General features: G+C 38.2%; 2 protein-coding genes across 7 annotated transcripts in view; both read right to left on the reverse strand.

The window, feature by feature from the left end:
• Window positions 1-2,049: 2,049 nt before the first annotated feature.
• MRPS17 (mitochondrial ribosomal protein S17) lies at window positions 2,050-4,909 on the reverse strand. 2 transcript variants are annotated; one of them, XM_012764117.3, is made up of 3 exons: window positions 4,784-4,909; window positions 4,007-4,146; window positions 2,050-2,536 (listed from the first exon to the last, which is right to left on the reverse strand). In XM_012764117.3, the coding sequence occupies exons 2-3, from the start codon at window positions 4,127-4,129 to the stop codon at window positions 2,267-2,269; spliced, it is 393 nt and encodes a 130-aa protein (XP_012619571.1). In that variant the 5' UTR covers window positions 4,130-4,146; window positions 4,784-4,909; the 3' UTR covers window positions 2,050-2,266. The 2 variants fall into 2 exon arrangements, with proteins under 2 accessions (XP_012619571.1, XP_075851513.1); XM_075995398.1 differs by lacking the exon at window positions 4,784-4,909 and adding an exon at window positions 4,279-4,726.
• A 7,034-nt stretch (window positions 4,910-11,943) lies between these two features.
• Window positions 11,944-23,138, reverse strand: part of ZNF713 (zinc finger protein 713) — a 50,784-nt gene continuing 39,589 nt past the window's right edge. For 3 of the 5 annotated variants that reach the window (XM_012764113.2, XM_012764115.2, XM_075995399.1), the window contains exon 6: window positions 11,952-16,349. In XM_012764113.2, coding sequence (XP_012619567.1) covers window positions 15,289-16,349 — 1,061 coding nt within the window. In that variant the 3' untranslated portion in view covers window positions 11,952-15,288. Of the gene's footprint in view, window positions 16,350-23,138 lie in introns of all 5 variants that reach the window. The other 2 variants (XR_012913527.1, XM_075995400.1) reach the window with 2 other exon arrangements.

Raw genomic sequence — 23,138 nt, forward strand, 5'->3', positions numbered from 1 at the left:
GATAAAAGAGCCACAGATGTAACTATGAAAACTGTAACCAAGACAAGGAGAACAGAAAGGGAGCTGACACTGAGAGAAGGGGGAGAACCAGGGAGGAGTACAGGCTCCAGTAGCCCAGGGCAGCATTTCAAGGAAGCCAGCATAGGGCTTGGAGGTCTCTGCTTAAGAGGGATGGGGGAAGAGACTTTTGCTGACTGAGGACTGGTAATATTGGGAGCCAAAGGGTGCAGGAGTTTTCTGAGTGGGGAAGAATTCGAACATGTTAATATGGCAAGGGACCACCAGGGATGACAGACTTCAGCCCGCTGGATGGAGGAGGGATGGTTACAAGGATTTGCCCCAGACCGGGGAGAGGGGCCTGTGCCTTGGAGGCCAGAGGCTGTGTGGTCGAGGGAGTTCCTGACCTCAACTAGCACATGCTTAGTAAGGGAGGCTGGAGTGAGCTCTCCTCAGGCTATCATGGGCTGTCCTAGTTCCACAGAGCAAGAGACAGGGCCTCTCCAAGTGTAGATGAGCCCCTGTGACTTTCTCACACATTTCCCCAATTTCTCAAGTCTGGTCTCATGAAATGTAAACTTTGTAGCTAGACATTTCTTTGCTGACTTTACATTTGTTATGCAGCATTAAGCCACTTATTTTGCATTGTTTTCCTCCACTGTCATTTTGCCCTGGAGTTCTGTTAACCCAGTGCTTTTTATTGGGGGGAAAGGAGGTGCTCTTATGTCACAGATGTGTGGCTTAGGGTACTCAAAGCTATAAAATAAACACAGCAAGTCATCCTGGAGCATCATTTTACACCAAGAGTTTTAGGAAAAAAATTTCTTTAAATAAAAATGATGCTATTACAGAGTATAGGAACTCTTCAAAATATCTGAGAGATGGCTTGGACTCTGGCCCAGAGCTGATGACACGGGTGTCATTTTCTGAGAACCACTTGGAGATGCCTGTATGAACCCTTCCAGGTTAACCAGAGAGCCCCACCTGCCAGAGACCTAGACACTCTAAGGCACTTTCCTTCCACTTACCTAACCCTGGCACCAAGCTCAAAGTCCTTCTTTGGAACATGTTATCCAATATCTCATCTTGCCTGTGAAACTCAGTTTAGGTCTTAGGATTGGTTTTCCAATGGTAGTCTCTCAATTTTATCACCCTCTTTAAAACTTTAATCCATCATTGCTTACAGAGTAACTCCTATTTCTGAGTTCCACCCTTGTTCAAAATGTCCCAGCAAGCCTCACTTGCTTCCAGAATCCCTAGTTATGCTTTCTTTCACCATTTGAGGACTTTATACTCCCTTCCCTGTCTGGAATGCTCCTTCAACACCCCTCATCTACTTGCCTTGGAGACTCTTTAACATTCAGTTCTAGAACTGTCTCATCTCTCCTGGGAGGTTACCCTGATCTTTCCAACTCATGTGGTTCCGTCTGCAATGAAGGCACCCACGTCTACCTCATCCACTAGATTGTGAGCCCCCAGACAGTGGACAAGGCCTGTTATCATTGTTGAAACCGTGTGTTTATACAATACACATATTAGTTGAGGTTGAAATATGCCTCGAGTCTCTTTCTAGGAGACAGAAAACTGAAATATATAGCTTAATGTTTCCTCAAGTCAAAATCTAAGTTATCAGTTTATTAATGAATAGCAATAAAACTCACTCTCCAAATCAAATGCACATGTGTTTGAGGTCCTACACCTTATTCAATGTGTTAGATTTTAGGAACTCATTCCTATTTAATCTAGCCTAGAAGAAAATGACACAATTTAAAACATTTTTACTTTCTATGCCTTAATCTGAAGAAAGTCTGGCCACAAGCATGTTGATTATTTGCTTTTGGAATTGGTGAAATCAGACAAAATATTTAAATTTATTTTGAATATATACTATCAAAAACATTCACTTACTGTGGCCTTAACTGTTTACATCAAAAGGCTTTCTTCCCTAAAAATAAAGGTTCTAATATAATTTCTTTGAATGAAAAAAAGAAAACCAATATATTTTGTAAAACAGTGAACTTATAAAATAATGCAGCAGATTGCTAGGCACACTTAGTGCAATGTGAAACTATATCCACTGAAAAGAAAATCTGAAACATGGCCATAAACCTTTATGAAAAATTATAACAAGCCCTTTGCTTCATTTACTTTTAGCTATTTCATAAATACTACAAGAGAGACTGGACAGTTGTGATGAAACTTAGAAAAATTTCTTTTCCATAAAGCAAATGTGTACATTTTCCCTTTGGCTCCTTCTTCTAATCTTCCATCACTGTGACGAAGAGATATCAAGTTCTTCTAGATTTTTGGTTAGGTGGGTTGTTTCCAAACTGACTGGACTCTCCAGGTAGGTAGTTCCTGCACAGGGTTTTCCTGTCACTGGATCTATGACTCTTCCAACTTTGAAAACGATCTCAGCCAGTTCGTGTTTCACGTGCTTTGTTCGTGGTACAGGTAAAGCTTTGAGAAGCACAATATCCCCAACAGTGCACTGCTGAAGAGCATCATGAGCAAAGTAGGTTTTTCGCTTATTAAAATACTGTTGAGAGAAGGAGAGGAACAAATCAGTAGTTCTGATGAATAAACAAACCACTCCTCTGTGATCTAGCAATGCAGTACAGACTACAAAATAATAATGCACAGAAAACATGCCAGGTCTTGGGAAAAGAAATTAAGATACTCAAGGAAGCTTCTAGTAAAAAAAGTAGCTGCTTAATTTTTGAAAAACAGCAATGACTTTTCCAGAGTTGACCTTGTTTCCAAGCTCTTCATCCCATTCCTTCAGTACCCTTGCTCTATCTATTACCATCTCTCCCTACACTAAACTGTTCCTTCCCACTGGAGCTTTCTCTCCAGCCAATAAATATGCTACTCACACCACTGGATATGTCAGTCACTTAACCACTCCAAGTTTAGTTTCTTCCCACCATACAATGAGGCTCTAATATCTACCTCTCAAATTATCAAGAGATTAAAACATTAAAATATACATATACACAGAAACACTTAGAGGTTAAGTCATGTACACAGCTGGTAAACAACAGAGGCAGTATTCAAACCAAGTTTTTTTAAGGCCAAAGATCATGCCATCACTCTTTTTGGCTTGCTCCTGTGGTTTTGATCTTAGATAATGAATAGCATTTCTATCTACCTGTGTGCCCAACCTTGAATGCAGAAACCATCCTTGATACCTGTTCCTTCGCCCTTGCACATTTAACAAATCAATGACTCTGTTCCTTCTTCCTGAAATCTTTTCTCCACTCCATCTCCACTGCACCAAGTGGACCGAGTTCAGGTGCTTATCATTTACATCCCAGATTTTTGCAATAGCCTCCTTACCCATTCCTTTACCTTTAGTCCTCATCTCTATCCTTATTTCCAACTTTATCTTTCCTTTGCTGTGAAATCCAAAACAAAGAAGTCCCTTCACAGTCCAGCTCCAGTTGCCCTTGTCATTCATTCAACAACACTGCCTATTTCTTTTCCTTTGCCAGAGAAAAAAAAAAAACAAACAAACAAAAAAAACAACACTGCCTACTAAGTGCCAGCCTCTGGGCTCAACCTTGCCAAACCACTTGGTGTTCCTGTAGAATGTCATGCCCTATCGCGACTAAACGAACTTCCACAAACTACTCAGCGTATCTGGAATGGCTTCCCCCAACCTGGTCCTCTGGATAAAATCTTATTTGAGATTCAGCTCATATGTCTTTTAATTGAGGATGCTCTCCTGCAGTAACCTGGGAGGAAAGAATGAAATGTCCTGTTCTCTGCTTCTGAAGTACTTTGCATATAGAATGACTATAGCAACTATCATATTGAATTAAAATTAACTCTATTTTCTTGGAATTCACATTCCATGTATGAGCCATGTTATACCCAGGGAGCAGCAGTGCCTGGCTTAAAGCAGATGCTCAACACATATTTGTTGATAGGGAAATGTTTTTCTGCTGAGGACTCAGAACGTGTTGGTGATTTGCCAAAGCCACCTGCAAACAGGAGTGTTCCTCACCTTCAATAAATACGGATCCAGAACAAGCCTGGTCACTCTCACTTTAGCAGTTTTTTGCATTGCTGTCCCAATCACCTTCCCCACGATCCATTTGGCATGGACGGATGAACGAGCTACGGACATTATGTGGCTTTGATCGCCTGAAAAGCAAAGTTTTCAAAGTTTAATATTCTGGTGGTTATGACTTGCCAAATGAATTTTGTCACGAGAACTGACCAAATTCAGAAACAGTTTTGTTAGCTTTCTGGAATCACCATTTAAGAGATACTTACACGTTTCCCAATACTCAACCTCTTATCTTTCTAGTGTTTACAAAGCAGTACCTTTAACCTCTCCAAGTGTCAGTTTTCCCCTCTGCAAAATGGGAATAACAATAGGACCTATTCACACAGGAGTGTTTTGAAGATTTAATCCACAAAGCGCTCAGTATCACGAATAAAAGCTGGTCATCCCTGGTGTCTACCATCTCTCTCCATCCCAGTGGACAGCCGCTCCCCAAAAGCTCACTGCCCGTCTACTCATGCATGGCACGCAAGCCCTTGGAAGAACTGCCGGGGTGTCCTCCCCAGAGCCGGAGACCTTGACTTGGGGTTGCTTTAGGGATCAGTTAATACTGAGTCCATATCGCCGGGCCTGGGGAAGGTCGGGGTGAATCGCCTCCCGTCCAGGCCAAGCCCAAGGTCCGGGTACTAGACTCGCTCCCAGGGCTCCCATGCTGGGGCACCCGGAGCCCCCCAAATCCACCCCCAGCAGCAGCAGCCCGCAGCACAAACTCACCCGCGCCTCTGCTGCGCAGCCACGTGACCCGCAGAGCGCCAGTCGCAGCGTGATAGCGTCACGCCGCACGCAGGCGGCTCTGCCCCAGACCTCTCCTCGGCCGCAGGTCCCCTAGCTGTGGGCGGAGCTAAAGGCAGGGCTCCGCCCACTCTCCCTTAAAGGGGACTGCGCCGGTGGGGAGCCGATGGGGAGTTCCTGGCCTCTGCTTTCCCAGCGTGTCCACCGTCCACTGTAGCGTATGAAGTTCTGGCCTTTATTGTGGTTTCCTTTTCTATCCGGGATCTCCCAGGCAATGGTCAGGGCCTTCCAAATCAAAGGAATTTTTATTCATCAAACATTGAAACATCAGAAGGTTTTAAATGTGTTGAGATTGAAATACTTAATCATTTCTATCCCCTAAAGCAGCTTTTAAGATGTTCAGTATGATTTTAGTTATCTCTCAATATCTGTGAGATGAAGGGAAGTCTGCTGTGGGTACTTATAAATGTGTGCTAATCGTGGGCCAAGCAGGTTGCCCGATGATGCCTTCTCAGATAGAGGGAAGACTGGGAATATATTAAGCTTTGTTTGGAAACTGCTAAGAGGAACAGCATACAATAGGCTGCTGGAACAGAAACATGGGGGCCAAAATATAGGCATGTTGAATCTTCTTTGACCACTGAAACATCTTAGCAACTGGTGATAGAAGGCTAGGAAAATAAGAATTCATCCAGGCATTAATTGCTCCAACACTCATTTATTTCTTCACAAACATTTATGGAACACATTATCAAAATATATTGTATGCACTGGGGGCAAAAAGATGAATAAAAGGTCACTGCATGGGGGAAGGGCATGCCTCTAGCCCTGGCTTGGGCGAGGCAAAGGCATTACTTGTAACTAAAAATGGAACCCTCACCCTCCAAGGACCATAGTCTAATGGGAACAGATGAGAAAGAAACAATTATAATACAGGCACAGGTAATGGGAACCTTGAGAAGGGAGTGCCTAACTTTGGGGAGAGAGGAAGCTTGATCAATCAATGCCAATCAGCACCACCCCCCTCCACACCCCACGGCTCAGAAATGCTGGTTGAATAAGATGGTCATTATAGCAGTCAAAACGTGGATGAGAATCTGGTCTTAGACCAAAGATAGCTAAATTATTATATTGGCATGTGGTTGGCTACTTCTTGCAGCTTTTTAGTGAGGTCTTGCAAGAAACACATAAGCTTTGGTCAAGGTGGCCCATCTAAAAAGCAGAGAATGAAGAACATTCAACTTGGCCAAGACAGGCTGTTTGTGCCTGGGGCCAGCAATCCAAGCCCATTAAATCAGATGATTCTGTGTCTTAAATTTTGAAAAGACTAATCCTTTGCCCAAGCAAATTTGGGGGAGTAAAGGGATGAAGGCTGGAAGCAAAGTAGGAAAGAGAAGACACAGTTAAACAGTTGACAAAAAAAGGTACAAATAACTCTTAAATATAGGAAAAATGCTCATCTTCATTCATAAGAGAAATGCAAATTAAAACTGAACTGAGGCCAGGTGGGGTGGCTCACGCCTGTAATCCTTGCACTCTGGGAGGCCAAGGCTGGAGGATCGCTCAAGGTCAGGAGTTCAAAACCAGTCTGAGCAAGAGTGAGATCTCGTCTCTACTAAAAATAGAAAGAAATTAGCTGGACAACTAAAAATATATAGAAAAAATTAGCTGGGCATGGTGATACATGCCTGTAGTCCCAGCTACTCGGGAGGCTGAGGCAGAAGGATTGCTTGAGCCCAGGAGTTTGAGGTTGCTGTGAACTAGCCTGATGGCATGGCACTCTAGCCTGGGAGAAAAGCCTCATTATCTCCTCTCTCTGGGATTGTGCTTTATATTGCCTTGAGACAAAGGCCAAGATAGAAGCTGAGACAGAAAGTGGAGCACAGCCCTGAGGCCTATAGCTACCAGTCATTAACACCCAGTCTAAATTCTAGATTCAAGGGCATGAATAACCTCCTGGGCTTTGCTTACTAGCTCATGCAGTTGGTTGAATACAAATAGAAGGGAAGACAATTGTGATATGTCAACCTGGAATAATCAAATCCAGTTTTAAGGAGTTTTTTACTCAAGTGAAAAACTGAGAACGGCCATTCAGGGACACACAAATTCCAGAGAAATGGGATCAGTGCTCCAAAGTTAAAAGTTAAGTTCTTACTTACAGGAAGAAGACAAAGAAATTTAATAGGGTTACAACATTTTCTATACAAGGCTGATTTAAGAGTTACAACAAATTAGTGACAGTTTGTTTTCTTTTCCTTATGGCTTCTTTCCTTTTCTTTCTTTTCTTTTTTTTTTTGAGACAGAGTCTTGCTCTGTTGCCCAGGGTTACCCCTTACATCACTTACCCCTTACCCCTTATTACTCCATGTAATAATTCTAGGGCACCCACAATTTGGCTTGCCAAATACCTTTTCTACACAAACTGTGGAGAACTTTTTATTTTGTAATCCCAGAAGATGGAGCTAGCCACCATCCAGGGCTTCAGAAATTCTATAGTTGGGGGCCAGGGGGTATAACACTTTATAGAAATGTAGACTCGGTATAAAAATAATCAGTTATTGGGCAAGTATATGGTACCTAACTTTAAGGAAGCCCTAAAATGTTGAGGAGTCCAGTTATTCTTGCAAACTATAGACAGTGATAGGAAATCAGGATTTCTAGAGGACACTCACTTCTTCTTGAGTTACTGAAGGTACACTATGATGAGTTGTTCCTATTCCAAACACACAATATCATTCCCATGTGACACCATTTAATATTAATATTAAGAGTGTATAATTTTTAAAAAAGGAGTTAGGAGCTTGCTTTCACACAGAAATTTGAGGGCCTCTCAAAGGAAGCCTGGTATCAAATTTTTTTATTTGTACACATTTAAGGAGTACAAGTGCAATTTTGTTACACAGATAACAATTTTGTTACTATACTACATTGTGTAGTAGTGAAGTATCTGCTTTTAGTGTAACCATCACCTGAATAGTATATATTGTATCCATTAAGTAATTTCTCATACCTTCCTCCTCCCTACCCCTTTCTGAGTTTCCAATGACTATCATTCCACATTCTAGTTCATATGTACACATTATTTAGCTTCCACTTATAAGTGAGAACACATGATATTGGAGTTTCTGTTTCTGAGTTGTTTCACTTAGGATAATGGCCTCCAGTTCCATCCATGTTGCTGCAAAAGACACAATTTCATTCTTTTTTATGGCTCAATAGTATTCCATTGTATATGTATATTCTACATACATTTTCTTTATCCAAACATCTGTTGATGGACATTAGGTTGATTCCATATCTTTGGTATTGTGATTAGGGCTACCATAATATACAAGTGCAGGTATCTTGTTTATATAATAATTTTTTCCTTTGGGTATATACCCAGTAGTAGGATTGCTAATGGTAGTTCTATTTTTAGTTCTTTGTGAAATCTCCACACTGTCTTCTGTAGAGGTTGTATTAATTTACATGCAATCAATTTTAAATGAAGTTACTTGACTGATTTCTATCAATGGAGGTGAATAAGTGATGAGGAAACCCCATCATGTTTAAAACAATAGGGTATATCCACATATGGTAAACTAGAAAAGTCAGTGAGACAACATGGTCTTGTCTTAAAAGACATATTATTGAGCTCTTCCTGTTACAAGTGGCCTTATAGCAGTGGTTGTACTATCAATAGGACTTTTGCTCACTTTCAGTGGTCATGTACATCTTGAGTGCCCAAATTTTGGGTTTTGCTACTATTCTCCCCTAAAATAAACGTGAACTCTTTGGGCAGGAGGTGGAGGAGGCAGTTAGTCCCATGTCTTAGAGCAGGAAAAATTCAGGATGGACTTGGAACATCTTTAAAAATGAGAGTGATTTTAGAGATAATAAGAATAGTGCTATGAGTTAAAAGAAGCCACCTTAATGGAGCTTCCATTGGCTTTATTAAGATGTCATGATTTGAGCATTAAAAAAATAATGGTTAATTGGAATTAGATAAGTACATAAGCAGCCAAGTGTTCATAATGATACTCAAGAGCAAAGTTAATATACTCAACTATGTTAAAATGCATTTGTAAAATAAAAGGATGACTATGATAAGGTACATATAATCCATTATTGATCATAAAAATACATATACTTTCTTACTAAGTATGTACATATGTATACACACACATATATGTATATGTATATATATTTCTTCTTGTTAAATCTGGAAAGAATAAACACAGGATGGCTGGGCAAGCCAAGTAATCCTGGGAAAAGTTGTAACCATGTCAAGAAATAGGAAGAACTGCAAGATGGATAACAGACTTAAACCCAAGGCATGAAACCTTAAGAATTCTAGAAGAAGATGTTGGGAAGACCCTTTCAGACATCAGCCTAGGCAAAGAATGTTTGAAGAAGACCTCCAAAACAATCACCACAGCAACAAAAATAAATAAATGAGATCTGATCAAATTAAAAAGCTTTTGCACAGCCAAGGAAACTATCATTAGAGCGAATAGACAGCCTAGAGAATGGGAGAAAATATTTGCTCTCTACACATCTGATAAAGGGCTGATAACAAGAATCTACCTAGAACTAAAAAAAATCAACAAAAAAATCAAACCACCTCATCAATAAATGGGCAAAGGAAATGAACAGAAACTGTTCAAGAGGCCGGGCGCGGTGGCTCACGCCTATAATCCTAGCTCTCTGGGAGGCCGAGGCGGGCGGATTGCTCAAGGTCAGGAGTTCAAAACCAGCCTGAGCAAGAGTGAGATGCCATCTCTACTATAAATAGAAAGAAAATTAATTGGCTAACTGATATATATATAAAAAATGAGCCGGGCATGGTGGTGCATGCCTGTAGTCCCAGCTACTTGGGAGGCTGAGGCAATAGGATCACTTGAGCCCAGGAGTTTGAGGTTGCTGTGAGCTAGGCTGACGCCACGGCACTCACTCTAGCCTGGACAATAAAGCGAGACTCTGTCTCAAAAAAAAAAAAAAAAGAAAGAAAGAAAGAAACTGTTCAAGAGAAGACAGAATAGGCCGGGCGTGGTGGCTCACACCTGTAATCCTAGCACTCTGGGAGGCCGAGGCAGGCAGATTGCTGAGGTCAGGAGTTCAAAACCAGCCTGAGCGAGACCCCCGTCTCTACTATAAATAGAAAGAAATTAATTGACCAACTAAAAATATATATACAAAAAATTAGCCGGGCATGGTGGCACATGCCTGTAGTCCCAGCTACTTGGGAGGCTGAGGCAGGAGGATCGCTTGAGTCCAGGAGTTTGAGGTTGCTGTGAGCTAGGCTGACGCCACGGCACTCACTCTAGCCAGGGCAACAAAGTGAGACTCTGTCTTAAAAAAAAAAAAAAAAAAGAGAAGACAGAATAATGGCCAGCAAACATATAAAAAAATGCTCATCTCTAATCATTAGAGAAATGCAAATCAAAACCACAATGAGGTATCACCTAACCCCTATGAGATTGACCTCTATCAAAAAATCCCCAAACAACAAATGCTGGCAAGGATGTGGAGAGATAGGAACACTCTTACACTGCTGGTGGGAATGCAAATTAGTGCAACCTCCGTGGAAAAGAATTTGGAGATACCTCAAAGAGCTAAAAATAGAAATACCATTCAAGCCAGCAATAGCACTATTAGGCATCTACTCAAACAGCAAAAGATATTCTATAATAAAGACATCTGCACCCAAATGTTTATGGCAGCACAATTCACTATTGCAAGGATGTGGAAACAACCCAAGTGCCCGTCAATTCAGTGGATAATTAAAATTTGGTATATGTATACAATGGAATATTACTCAATTATAAGAAATAACAGTGATCTAGCACCTCTTATATTTTCCTGGATTGAGCTTTAGCCCATTATCCAAAGTGAGGTATCACAAGATTGGAAGAATAGGCTTCACTTGTACTCGCGATCAAATTGGTACTGACTAACACTATGGTGCTCACAATGCGGTAATATTCTCCAGGGATTAGGGGGTTTGTGGGGGGAGTAAACTCACAACTAAAGGACACGGTGAGCATTGTAGAGGGGAAGGCATGCCTCTAAGCCTTGCATGGATGAGGCAAAGACATAAAATGTAACCAAAATGTTTGTACCCTCATAATACCCTGAAATAATAATTAAAAAAAGAAACAGGAAGAACTGAATGGTTACTTAGACAAAGTAGAAAGATGGTTCAACAGTTAATCAGCACATATGATAACCAAGAAGAAGGAGGATTCAACAGAATTTCAAAATAATGAAGTAGCCAAATGTTCTACAGTGGAAAACTGACTATAAAACCTGCATTCTTCGGGAAGGAGCTGTATGCTCTTATTAATTATACTAATAAGGCATATAAAGACTTTAAATAATGCTAACCAATAAGATCATTATACTAAAATGTCAACACAATGGCCTGATGGTCTTAGGAAAGTTTAAGTCCCCCAAATTTAAAATCTATACAAAGGGTCTTAAAATGTTCCATCACTAACTAGTGCTGTTTTGTTATAAATGGAGACCAAAGATAAGTTTTTGGTCTGTGCAAGTATGTCTTATGGATGACCCAAGGATCAGCCAGTTGCTAATGCAACTTAGTTTGTCTGGGAAGATTACTGAAACTTGAGAAAATTATAACAAGAGCATATGGTATAACAACCTAAACCTAGGAACATATGGAAAATTAGGACCCTGGGAATATGTTGAAATAAGGATAAGAAAATTAAATCCATGTGTTTAACATTTTTTTTTTTTTGATACAAGAGTCTCATGTGTTGCCTGGGCTAGAGTGCAGTGGCATCAGCCTAGCTCACAGCAACCTCAAACTCCTGGGCTCAAGCAATCCTTCGGTCTCAGCCTCTCAAGTACCTGGGACTACAGGCATGCGCCACCATGCCTGGCTAATTTTTTCTATATATATTTTTAGTTGGCCAATTAATTTCTTTCTATTTTTAGTAGAGACAGTGTTTTGCTCTTGCTGGTTTTGAACTCCTGACCTTGAGTGATCCTCCTGCCTTGGCCTCCCAGAGTGCTAGGATTACAGGCATGAGCCACCTCGCTGGGCCGGGTTTAACATTTTTATAACTAGTTTTGTTATAATTATTGTGACATTCTGGGTGTGTCTTTTCTGTTTCTTAAAGTATTTAAAGCATTTAATAGACTCTGATAATTTAGGTTGGTGATTTTAATGAAATATTTATTTTTAATTTTTTTTAAATTTCCATTTTGCAGGTAAAGTAATGAAATGTTTAGATATGTTTACATCTGAAGTCAGTGTTTAAAAGAGTAGGGATATCTAATTTTAGGAATTATTAAGTTTTTATTAGTTTCAAATCTATAACTAGAGAAATGCTGTTTAAAGAATTTCAATTTGTTTCTTAAATAAACTGAACATTAATTAAAATACAAATTTTAATGAGTATTTTTCTCATTGCTAACAATCCCTATGGACACAGAATTAATTACCATGGTGATCCTTTAATACTCTGAGGTTATGAGAAATAGAGTCCACACAGATTTTGGTATTGAGCAGCCATCTTTCATTTTATTAAAATTCACATATTGACCAAATGTTTCAGAACATTATATAATAGAAGACTGTTCCAGGCACTGTTTGTATCTACCAGATTAGGAGTAAGATGACTCATGTTACAATGACATTTCAGTCTGAAAAACCCTGAATAATAAGTTACTTATTATTATGTGTAGCTTCATTATCTCTTCTCATAAAACGACAATAACAACCTGTTGGATAGACCAAATGACTTATATATATGAAAGGGTAATGTCTTGTCCTCCTAGATAGAAATAAATTGTAACAAACAGATTTTGGAATGAATACTATTCCTGTGTCTCCCCTACTCTTATCAGTATTTTGATGTAATTAATATATTTAGGGTTCACTCCTTAACCTGGAACATTTTGAAGAGGACAAAGGATGGACAACATGAGAATGAATCCACACCATAATGACACAGTTGACTGTACAATTAACATAATCATTTATGACCCTAAGAAATATATAATAGGATTCTAATTTACACCTCCTATTTATGAAGAATTGTTGAAAATCCTTAGCCAAATGTGGTCTGGTTCAGTCCAGACACCTCTTCTCTGGGATTGTCCAAGTTCTGCTGATCTGAAAATTTCACATTGTTTTTATTTTTTATCTGTGCTAAGATACACTGCCTTGTGGTAGAGCCCCTAGAACTCCGTGGAATATTTTTTTTTGGTTGCAAAATTAATCTTTGATCAAAGTCTTTACCAACTGTAATTAATCATTACTTCTTTTAATACATACCTCTGTTGTCTGAGACTTCACTGTGGCTCACTCTCCCCCTTCCTGAGTTCTGAGTTCCCCATACCCTATCAAATTATCGCAAATGAATGCTAAATGTGGCTCCTTTTGATGAATATACTTCCAGAATTGATCCTCCCTGAAAACCGATCTACATTGCACAGATATTTGAACAAAATACTATTAGAAAATCCTCCCTGACTATAGTCATCAATATGTTATTAACTATTTCATACCCACTGTCACGTGGGACATAAATGTACTTTGAAAAGTTTAACTTCTGTGATAAAATGAGTTACTTTTTTTGGTCTTTAGTCTCTTAATTTTTAAAAGTCTTTAAATCACTTTATCTTTGTCTCAATGCCTATAAAATCCAGTCCTTTCACAGGGAGAAAAAAGTCAGGAAAGTCTAGAGCTGGTATATATGTTGGATATGTTAGGAGAAGGTGAGAAAGCAAGAAGGCTGCACTCCTACCTTAGCCTCATGGTTTCTTCAGCCATGTCCGAGAAGACCAAGAGAAAACCTGAAACCAAGAAATTGAAGCATCCCCACACTTGCAGTTATTCATGTTTTTTGACAGTTTACATTTATAATGTTTTATAATAGTAAATGTTACTAATGTCAAACAAGGCAGTAATCATAAAAATCAATTAATTCACCTCAAATTCTTTTTGGATAAAGGTGTTACATAAATATGTTTCAACAAATAAAATGAATTATTAACCCAATTATATTACATCTTTAGTTTTTTATATTAATATAAGCCAGTAAAGCACATTGATGTTCTTATCCTCTATTTGTCACCATGGCTCACCCTCTGGTACAGTTCCTTATTCTTGCATCTTCCACAGTGGTGTAGGGTGGCATGGGGACTCTTAGCGTCTGGTCATTATCAAAAAAACCTCCTATTCAAACCTACAAATACAGCAGACATAACAATTTTAACACAGAAATCTACGTTTGCCACAGGGAAATTTAAACCTAAAATAAAAGATAGAAAAACAGACTTCTCTCAATCAATTTTTCAAAGTTCATAAGTATGACCCTCAGCCTCCTCTAAGACTCTTTTCAAAGTGATCATGGGATTCATTTGATGAAAATAATGCAAGGATTGCTAAAAGAACAACAATATAATATTGCCATATCCTATCACATTGTTTCTAAAGTGATGGTAACAAATCTTGGGTGGTACATCAATGAATATTTTTAATTTCAAAAGTTATATATCTATTTTGATGGAAAACAGAACAAATCTAATTAGCATAGAAAACTAAATTGTGAGAATCTCTCCCTCTACCCTGCCCCCAGCCAACCCCTGATTTTAAAAAAACCCTAATTTTTTTTTTTTTTTTTTTTTTTGAGACAGAGTCTCACTTTGTTGCCTAGGCTAGAGTGAGTGCTGTGGCGTCAGCCTAGCTCACAGCAACCTCAAACTCCTGGGCTCAAGCAATCCTTCTGCCTCAGCCTCCCAAGTAGCTGGGACTACAGGCATGTGCCACCATGCCCGGCTAATTTTTTACATATATATTAGTTGGCCAATTAATTTCTTTCTATTTATAGTAGAGACAGGGTCTCGCTCTTGCTCAGGCTGGTTTCGAACTCCTGACCTCGAGCAATCCGCCCACCTCGGCCTCCCAGAGAGCTAGGATTACAGCCGTGAGCCACTGCGCCTGGCCAAAAAACCCTAATTTTTGAGTTTTATATGTTAAATAATATTTCCTAGGAGAAGGCTAAAAATCCTGGGTCCCTTTATAAAAAATTTTAAGTAAATACTAGGTATGGTAAAAATTAAAGGAAGTACATCAATAACTAAAGTTTGAGAAATATTGCTTTTTCATGTTTATTTCAAATTTATATGACTGGCTGTACTGTAGAATTCCTTGAATAATCAATATTTATATGATTTAAAGGCTTTATACCATAAAACTTACAGTTGAATAATTACAGGTTATTGTTTACAGGATTTCTGGTTATTGTTTTAAAAAGTTTTTAAAATAAGATTTAGAACATGACTCTTAATATAATCTTGTTTATAAAATAAGTGATTTTCACTATTTATAAGCCCTCCTGGGAATGTATTATGCTGCTATTTAAGGTCTCTATTTGTTTTCTATGCACTAAAAGCTTATTTAGAAACTTTCTCTCCACTATGAATAATTTGATATTGAATGGGCTAGAAAGGTCTGACCAAAAAATTTCCCATATTTATATATTCATATGGTTTTCTCCACCATGAGTTATGTGTTGCTGATTAAGTGAAGGACTGTGGCTTATTGTTTCTTCACATTTATATTCACATAATTTATCTCGAGTATGGATTTTCCTATGTTGATTAAGGTGTGCACTCTGGCTAAAGGCTTTCCCACATTCATTACATTTATAGGGTTTCTCTCCTGTATGAGTTCTCTCATGTTGATTAAGATGTGTTCTCTGGCTGAAGGCTTTGCCACAAAAACTACATTCATAAGGTTTCTCTCCAGTATGAAGTCTATGATGTTCAGTAAGGGATGTGATTCGGCTAAAGGCTTTACCACATTGATTACATTTATAGGGCTTCTCTCCAGTATGAATTCTCAGATGTTGAGTAAAGGATGAATGTTGACGAAAGGCTTTCCCACATTCATTGCATATAAAAGGTTTTTCTCCTGTGTGAATTCTCTGATGTTGAATAAGATGTATCCTTTGGCTAAATCTTTTCCCACATTCATCACACTTATAGGGCTTCTCTCCTGTAAGGATGATCTGAGGTTGTATAAGAGATGAGTTGTGGCTGAAGGCCTTCCCACATTCACTGGGTTTCTCTCCAGTATGAATATGATTAGTAAGAAGAATATGTTGATTGAAGATTTTTCCACATTCATTATATTCATAGGGCTTCTCTCTTACATAATTTCCCTGACAGTAAATCAAGTCTGAATTACGTTTGATATTATTTCCTTGTGTGTCAAAATTAAGAGGTATTTTAATTGAAGGAATTCTCTGATGTATAAGGTTTGAGTTCAAATTATAGTTTTCTGCAAACTTATTGCATTCAAGTCTTCTTTCCTGGGTGATCTTTTTGTGAGTGAGAGATAGTTGTCCTAAATGTCTCTGCTGGTTTTCTTGATTAAACTCTAACTGGTAATCAAAATCCCAGAGTCCTCCTAAGATGGAGTACCAGAAACTGTCTCCTGTTAGTCTCTTCATTATCATGTCATGGGTTTGATTTTCATCAGAAATATTCTGGTTTGGAGTTGACTTTTTGATTTCAGATCTGTTTTCCCCATCTAAAAGAAATTCAGAACATACAAATATTTTCCAATATTCTCTGTGCTTTAAAAGAAAAATTGTTACATAAGGAATTACCAAATAAAACTGACAGTAATGTGTACAAGGTATACAGAGCATTAAAAGTTTTCAAATATGGCCATGTAACAGGGGGAATTATTATAAAGACAAGAAGCTGTGAGCAGGGGGAAATTTTTAAAACATGATAATCATAAAAAGATGAGATCATCCAGGAGTATCCATGGTTGAAAGGAAATGGGCAGAAGAATAAGAAATATCAGAGAAAGGTTTGTGTTCAGATGTGGGAGATAGAGGAATAACTGTACTTAGAGAAAGCAGGTCTGAGTCCTGGCCCTTAGAAACCTCATCTGTGGATTATCCTATTGTAATGTCAATTACTTGTTTGCTTGAAAAGTATTTCTTCCTATTTTTAATATTTTGCTACTGATAAAACTAATACTTGCTTAACATAAAATATTCATATAATGTGGAAATGTATAAAGAAAGAATCCTACCTCTTAGAGATAATCATTGTTAACAGTGTAGATTTTATCTTGCCAGATTTTCCCTATCTTCACACAGATATATATATGTAAACCATATTTTGAACTAAGCATGATTTACGGATTAAAAAAATATCCTTTTGGTCTTCCACAATTTCTATAAACTTTATTCAGTGTTTAAGTATTCTTCCTCTGCTCCTAGATGAAGATTTGAACAGGGCCCATGGCTTTCTCCTTAATTCTTAGGTAACAGATACTCCTACTAAGACATTATGTCACACACCCAGTAACTATTCAGTAATTAAAATGTTCAGTCATATGTAACAGTCGAAACTGTAAAATTAATTCCTTCCCCCTCCCCTGGACCTGTTACAAAAAGGGTCATGTTCCCTCTTTTTTCTCCCTGCTTACTTTTCTCGCCTTCTACTCTTTTCCTGTTGACTCCTTCCCTCATTCTATTCTCTCCCTTGCCTCTACTCTCTCATTTCTTTCCCCACTTAACTACTTCCCTCCTCACCTATACCCTCACTCACTCACTGTTTAGTTCCTGTGTAACAAGAGTTGGTGCATAGGGGCTGTGTGGAGGCAGGAGAGATTATGAGATAGGCCAGTTTTTGTATGGCTGGGTGGCTCCACATTCTCAGTTTGGCAGATGGTTAAAATGGACTCACTTTTGGGAACTTTTAATGACTCCTGAGAGGTTCTTGCTGGACCCCCCACCCTTTTCTGTCATTTCCATGATCTAGATAGACACATCTCTGTTTGGGGCATAAATCCTATTTGACAAGAACTCAGGCCATGCTGGTTGATCCATGAGAAACACTCATGATATCTTGCCCCCCAAACCTGCTTAGTGTAGACTCATCCTAATGCAACAGCTTTTGCTGGCTTATCCACCAAAGCCATTTAAGTCAGCTGGTCTTGAGCCTTGGACTTTCTGAATGAGAGTCTGCTTTAGCTTTGTCAGATGTGAGTCATGCACTCTCCTTGATCTTCCAACCATAGGGAATGTACATCAAAGGTGTCAGAGTGGTCCCCTTGAAGCTGGGTAACCATACAATTATTGTCCTAATTGGGATACTTGATAGTAACAGGGTACCATTATAATTACATCAGGAACTGTATGAGAAAATGGAGGGGCATCTGACCACTCTACCTTGACTTAACCCTTACTATGCTTCCTTCTACCTCTGCCCCAAAAGAGAGTTAGGAATTTACAACATAGTTCTCTCTCTTCTTTACCAATCTCATCACAAAAGTCTCTCTCAGATCTCCTTTTATATCCTTGATCTCACTGGCTAAGGAAAATAGGCTCATGAGGCCTTTTTTCTTTTCTCTTTTTTAAAAAAGCCTTCAGGTCACGAATGAGGCTATGTCTTATGCTAATGGAGGTGTGGGTAAGGTTTTCTACACCTACTTTGGTATGCAGGTATTTTCTGTCAATGCTAAAGGAGGAAGAGTCCCTTCTAACACACACACATATATGAGTAAGTATGTGTATTTATACATACATAGTTTTATTTTTAAACTAAAACAGGCTAATGTACATATTGGCTGTATAACCTTTTCATTTAACAATATTCTTTCTTAATGAGTATATATAGATTTACCTCATTCTTCTTAAAGGGTATATATACTATTTTAAAAAATCTATTGTCCTGCTAAGTTTTAGGTTTCCAATTCTTTTTGCTATTTTATACAATGGTAGAACGAATATCCTTATACAAACATCTTATAGACTCAAGCTTGTGTTTCAGAGAATGTGCGATGCCAGGTCACAGGGTTTCCATACTAAGCATTCTGATAGATTCTGTCAAATTGTTCTCTTAAAAGATTCTACCAAACTCACAATATGAAATATGGCTCATTTCACCCACACCATTCCCAATACAACACGTAATAACATTTTGATTTTGCCAATTTGATGGGTGAAAAATGGTACCTCATCAATATTTCAATTTTTACTTATTTCATTAAAAGATAGCGTTAGCTTCTTTCCATATGTTTATGGGCTATTTTATTTCTTCTGTGAATATTTTAGGGTCCTAGGGATCTGTGAAAATGCTGAAATTGAACACAAAGTTTTATGGGCAAGTACATATATGTATTTTTCTGAAGTCAGAACTGTATCTTTCATTAAATTCTCAAAGGGGTCCAAGATTTTAAAAGATTAAAGCCTCTGTTTTAAGAATATTCTAATCAGTCTTCATGCCACAGTCCCACTTCACTATTAAGTATAATAAAACTAAAACTAAATTATTCTTCCTAAGTCACTGATTTCATCACATTCACACAAAAATCTGATAGTTTTACCCTTTAAAAACTATCCTTGGCTGGGCGTGGTGGCTCACACCTGTAATCCTAGCACTCTGGGTGGCCAAGGTGGGCGGACTGCTCAAGGTTAGGAGTTCAAAACCAGCCTGAACAAGAGCAAGACCCTCTCTCTACTATAAATAGAAAGAAATTAATTGGCTAACTAAAAATATATAGAAAAAATTAGCCGGGCATGGTGGCGCATGCCTGTAGTCCCAGCTACTTGGGAGGATGAGGCAGAAGGATTGTCTGAGCCTAGGAGTTTGAGGTTGCTGTGAGCTAGGCTGACGCCATGGCACTGTAGCCCCAGCAACAAAGTGTGTCTCTGTCTCAAAAAGTAGAAAAACAAAAACAAAAAACTATCCTTAATAAAAATCAGATTATGTATGACCAAAAGGTGTTCTTACTGTTTTATATAGTAAATTCAAAATAAATAAACTCATACATAAAATTATGTAGGTAGGTAGGTCCTAAGATCTTGTATATGGAATGATCTCATTTTTATTTTATTTTTTTTCTTTTTAACCTCTGACAAGTATTTCACTCAAAGAGAGAATGATCTCATTAAAAAAAAAAAGTATACCCACATTTACTAAGAGGATTTAGTTGTCTCTGGGAGAGTAGTATTATGGATGGTATAGTTTTGATTTTTCCATGATGAGCATACATTGTTATTTTAAAAAGAAAAACAAGAAAGGAAATATAACTTTTCTACTTAAAAATATTTAAATATTTAGCATATTTTCACAATTTAAAAAATTTAACATGATAGAAAGTGAGTTTTCAATCTCTAGTTCATATGTGTGAGACTTCTGTGTCTAGCATGAAAGGCCTGAGTTGGGTTGTGAGATGATGGAAGAATATAATAAGTGAAGGAAATAAAGGTTTATCATTCATCAACCTTAAATATACTGCACTGTTGGAGCAATACATGCTTAGCTAGGATGCAGATTTAAAAAATAAAATGGAATTATATCATAATATTATTTTGCATTTTGCTTTTTTATATTATTAAAATATCACGAACACATTTCCATGTAACAAATATATTTCCATATATTTTTTACAGGACTGTACAATATCCAATTTTATGGATGTACAAAAGTGTCTCTTTACACAGTCTTGCTCTGTTGCCCTAGCTAGAGTGTAGTGGTGTCATCATAGCTCACTCAACCTCAAATTCCTGGGCTCAACTGATCCTCCTGCCTCAGCCTCCCAAGTAGCAGGGTGTGTGCCACCATGCCCAGCTAATTTTTTAATATTTTGCAGAGACAGGGTCTCATTTTTTCTCAGGCTGGTCTCCAAGTCCAACCTCAAGTGATCCTCCTGCCTTAGCCTCCCAGGTGCTAAGATTATAGGTGTGAGCCACTGTGCTCAGCTGACCAAAGAATTTTTAATGAATTCACATTTAGGTTGTAACTTCTTGTTACTACAAATAGCACAGCAGCAATAATTAATTGGTTGAACATGAATTAATTAAAAAATAAAAAAATCTAAAGAGAAAAAAAAGTCCAAGTCAGAAAACTGTGAAAATAGATAAGAAGATGCATAAAAAGATATAGAACTCTGTTCTAAAATTAAATTATATGTGGAAAAATTATAATTATATGTGATTAAAATTAAATTACATGTGATTGAGAAGATCATATTAGTTTTAACCAATTTATCATTTCAACAAACTATCAACTGGACCACTTTTTTTTCAGCCAAGATGCTTTTGTCTGCCTATGGACTTTGGCTCCAGAATGTTTGGAATGATTGGCTGGAGCTCTGAAGACTGTCTCATACTCTCTTAGCACCAAAATCTGTGGTTTATACACCTGGCTCCCGAAACCACAGGTAAGCATGGTACTCTAGGCTTCTACAGCCTACGGGTAGAACTCAGGGTATTTATTCCCTAAGCTCTAGTTTCCAGAACTTCAGATTATCCCTAGAAATATGGCAGCTGGATCAACATGCTCATGGCCACTTTTCTTGATTTCTTTTCTTCCACATCTTGCCTCTATGAGAGAAACAGGAAACCTCCTGCTGCTTGAAAGACTTGTCATCTACTGATACCAGGAGTGACTGTGCATGAACTGTACACGCACTGATCCCTCACTGTGGATAGCTTCAAGGTATAGTCACATCTTTAATCATAGGGTAGCCTATCTACATCCCAATGGTATACCAGACTCCAGATTGGGGCAATGATTACCTTGGGCTTTAAGGCAGCTTTGAAGAATAAACTCTATCCTATTTCTATTTGCCCCCAGTTCCTAAGCCCCCTATGTTAGTAGACATTAGTATGACTACCTTCAAAAGTAGAGTGAGCACTGATGAGAATAACCTCTCCCCAGCCCCCAAATCAAGCCATATATGTGGGAGCATGTAGAGATACTGGTTACTTATTAACTACTGTCTACCTTCTTCCTGGTTTGGTCCTACATGGCTAAAGATCCAGTCATTCACTGAAACCTCCAAGCCCTTCTTTGTACTTTTGCCTAAGTCCTCTATCAGATCTTACGCTGCCTATAATCCTGTTGTCTGAGATTACAGACAAAGTGTTTTTAAGAAGAAATTGTTTTAAGACATGAAAGTAGAAGAGCCTCCCCTGCCCATACTATGAGAATGACATCCAGTTTAACTTGTGCCAAAGTTTCAAGTTAAGTGAGTATAATGCCTAAGTCACAGCTACAGACCAAAGCCCTCCCATTTATGGCAGGGGTTTATCAGGTTTCCATTAATCTTTCAGGGGCCTGGGGGCTCTTAATAAAGAAAAATTGGCAATTTGCACAGATTACTGTAGTTTCTTTGTGGCTAATATCTGTGCCCATTATCTGTCCCCACTGACTCCATGTTCCCTGAATCAGCTTTTCAGGGTATGATTCTTTAATAAAATTAGATTTCTAGGGCACCTATAGCCTCTTTTGTATCTAAGAATGGACACCTTCTAAACAGGCCTTTGGTCAGTGTTAGCATATTGTGATGCCACTGGACAACCTGAATAACATCTTGCCAGGCCTTCTCACCAAGGCACACCTCACCAAGTAGATGTTTCCCCTGCTCAGACCCATCCAGTGCATTCTGAACTGAACTATTCAGGAAGCAGGAAGGAAGGAAACAGAAAAGGAAGGAGGAAGTGAAAGAAAAAAGGAGGAAGAGGAGAGAATTAGGATGAAAAGGAGGGAGGAAAACAATTTTTTTTTGAAAAAATATCCTTTCTACTTATAAAACATTATGGTATTTTTGGTTCCTTTTATTAATTTAAAAAATGTGTCATGATTTATAGTGGGTTATAGTAATAATTTGGTAGGTAGAAACTCAAAAACTGAAAGAGAATAGGCCAAGAAAGAATAGAAAATATCAGAGTTCATTAGAGATAGTGATAAGGATAAATATTGTTTGATAAAACTTTTATTTCAATTTTACAGATTGCAATTATAGATCTTATGGAATGGCAATAAAATATATTTCTTAATGAGAGTGGTGGTCAGTAACTTAAAACTATTGCTTTAGCAGGAGTTGACAAGCTTTTTTTGTAAAGGGCCATATAGTAAGTATTTTAGGTTTTGTGGGCTATCTGGTTTCTGTTATAATTATTCAATTCTGCTCTTGTAGTGTTAGAGCAGCCATAGATAATATGTAAAAGAATGAGTGTGGCTGTGTTCCCATAAAACTATTTACAAAAATATTTGAGTCTAGACTATGTTTTACTCATCCAAAGAGTCTACACTGCCAAACAAGGTATCTGGAAAAGAAGCCCCTGGATTAGTCTAAGATCTTTGTGTTGACAGGTGGTTCATCTCATACCAGCAATGAGTGAGAGTGATTTCTTCTCCATGGACTCAACAGTGTGTGTTGTCAAACATTTAGACTTTTGCTAATCTGACAAGCAAGAAAAGATAATGTATATACTTATAACTTGCATTTCTCTTATGAATGAGATTGAACTTCTTTTTATATTAAATGTATTTGGATTCCTTTATCTAA

Source organism: Microcebus murinus, chromosome 19 (assembly GCF_040939455.1).
Source record: "Microcebus murinus isolate Inina chromosome 19, M.murinus_Inina_mat1.0, whole genome shotgun sequence".
Classification (NCBI taxonomy): domain Eukaryota; kingdom Metazoa; phylum Chordata; class Mammalia; order Primates; family Cheirogaleidae; genus Microcebus; species Microcebus murinus.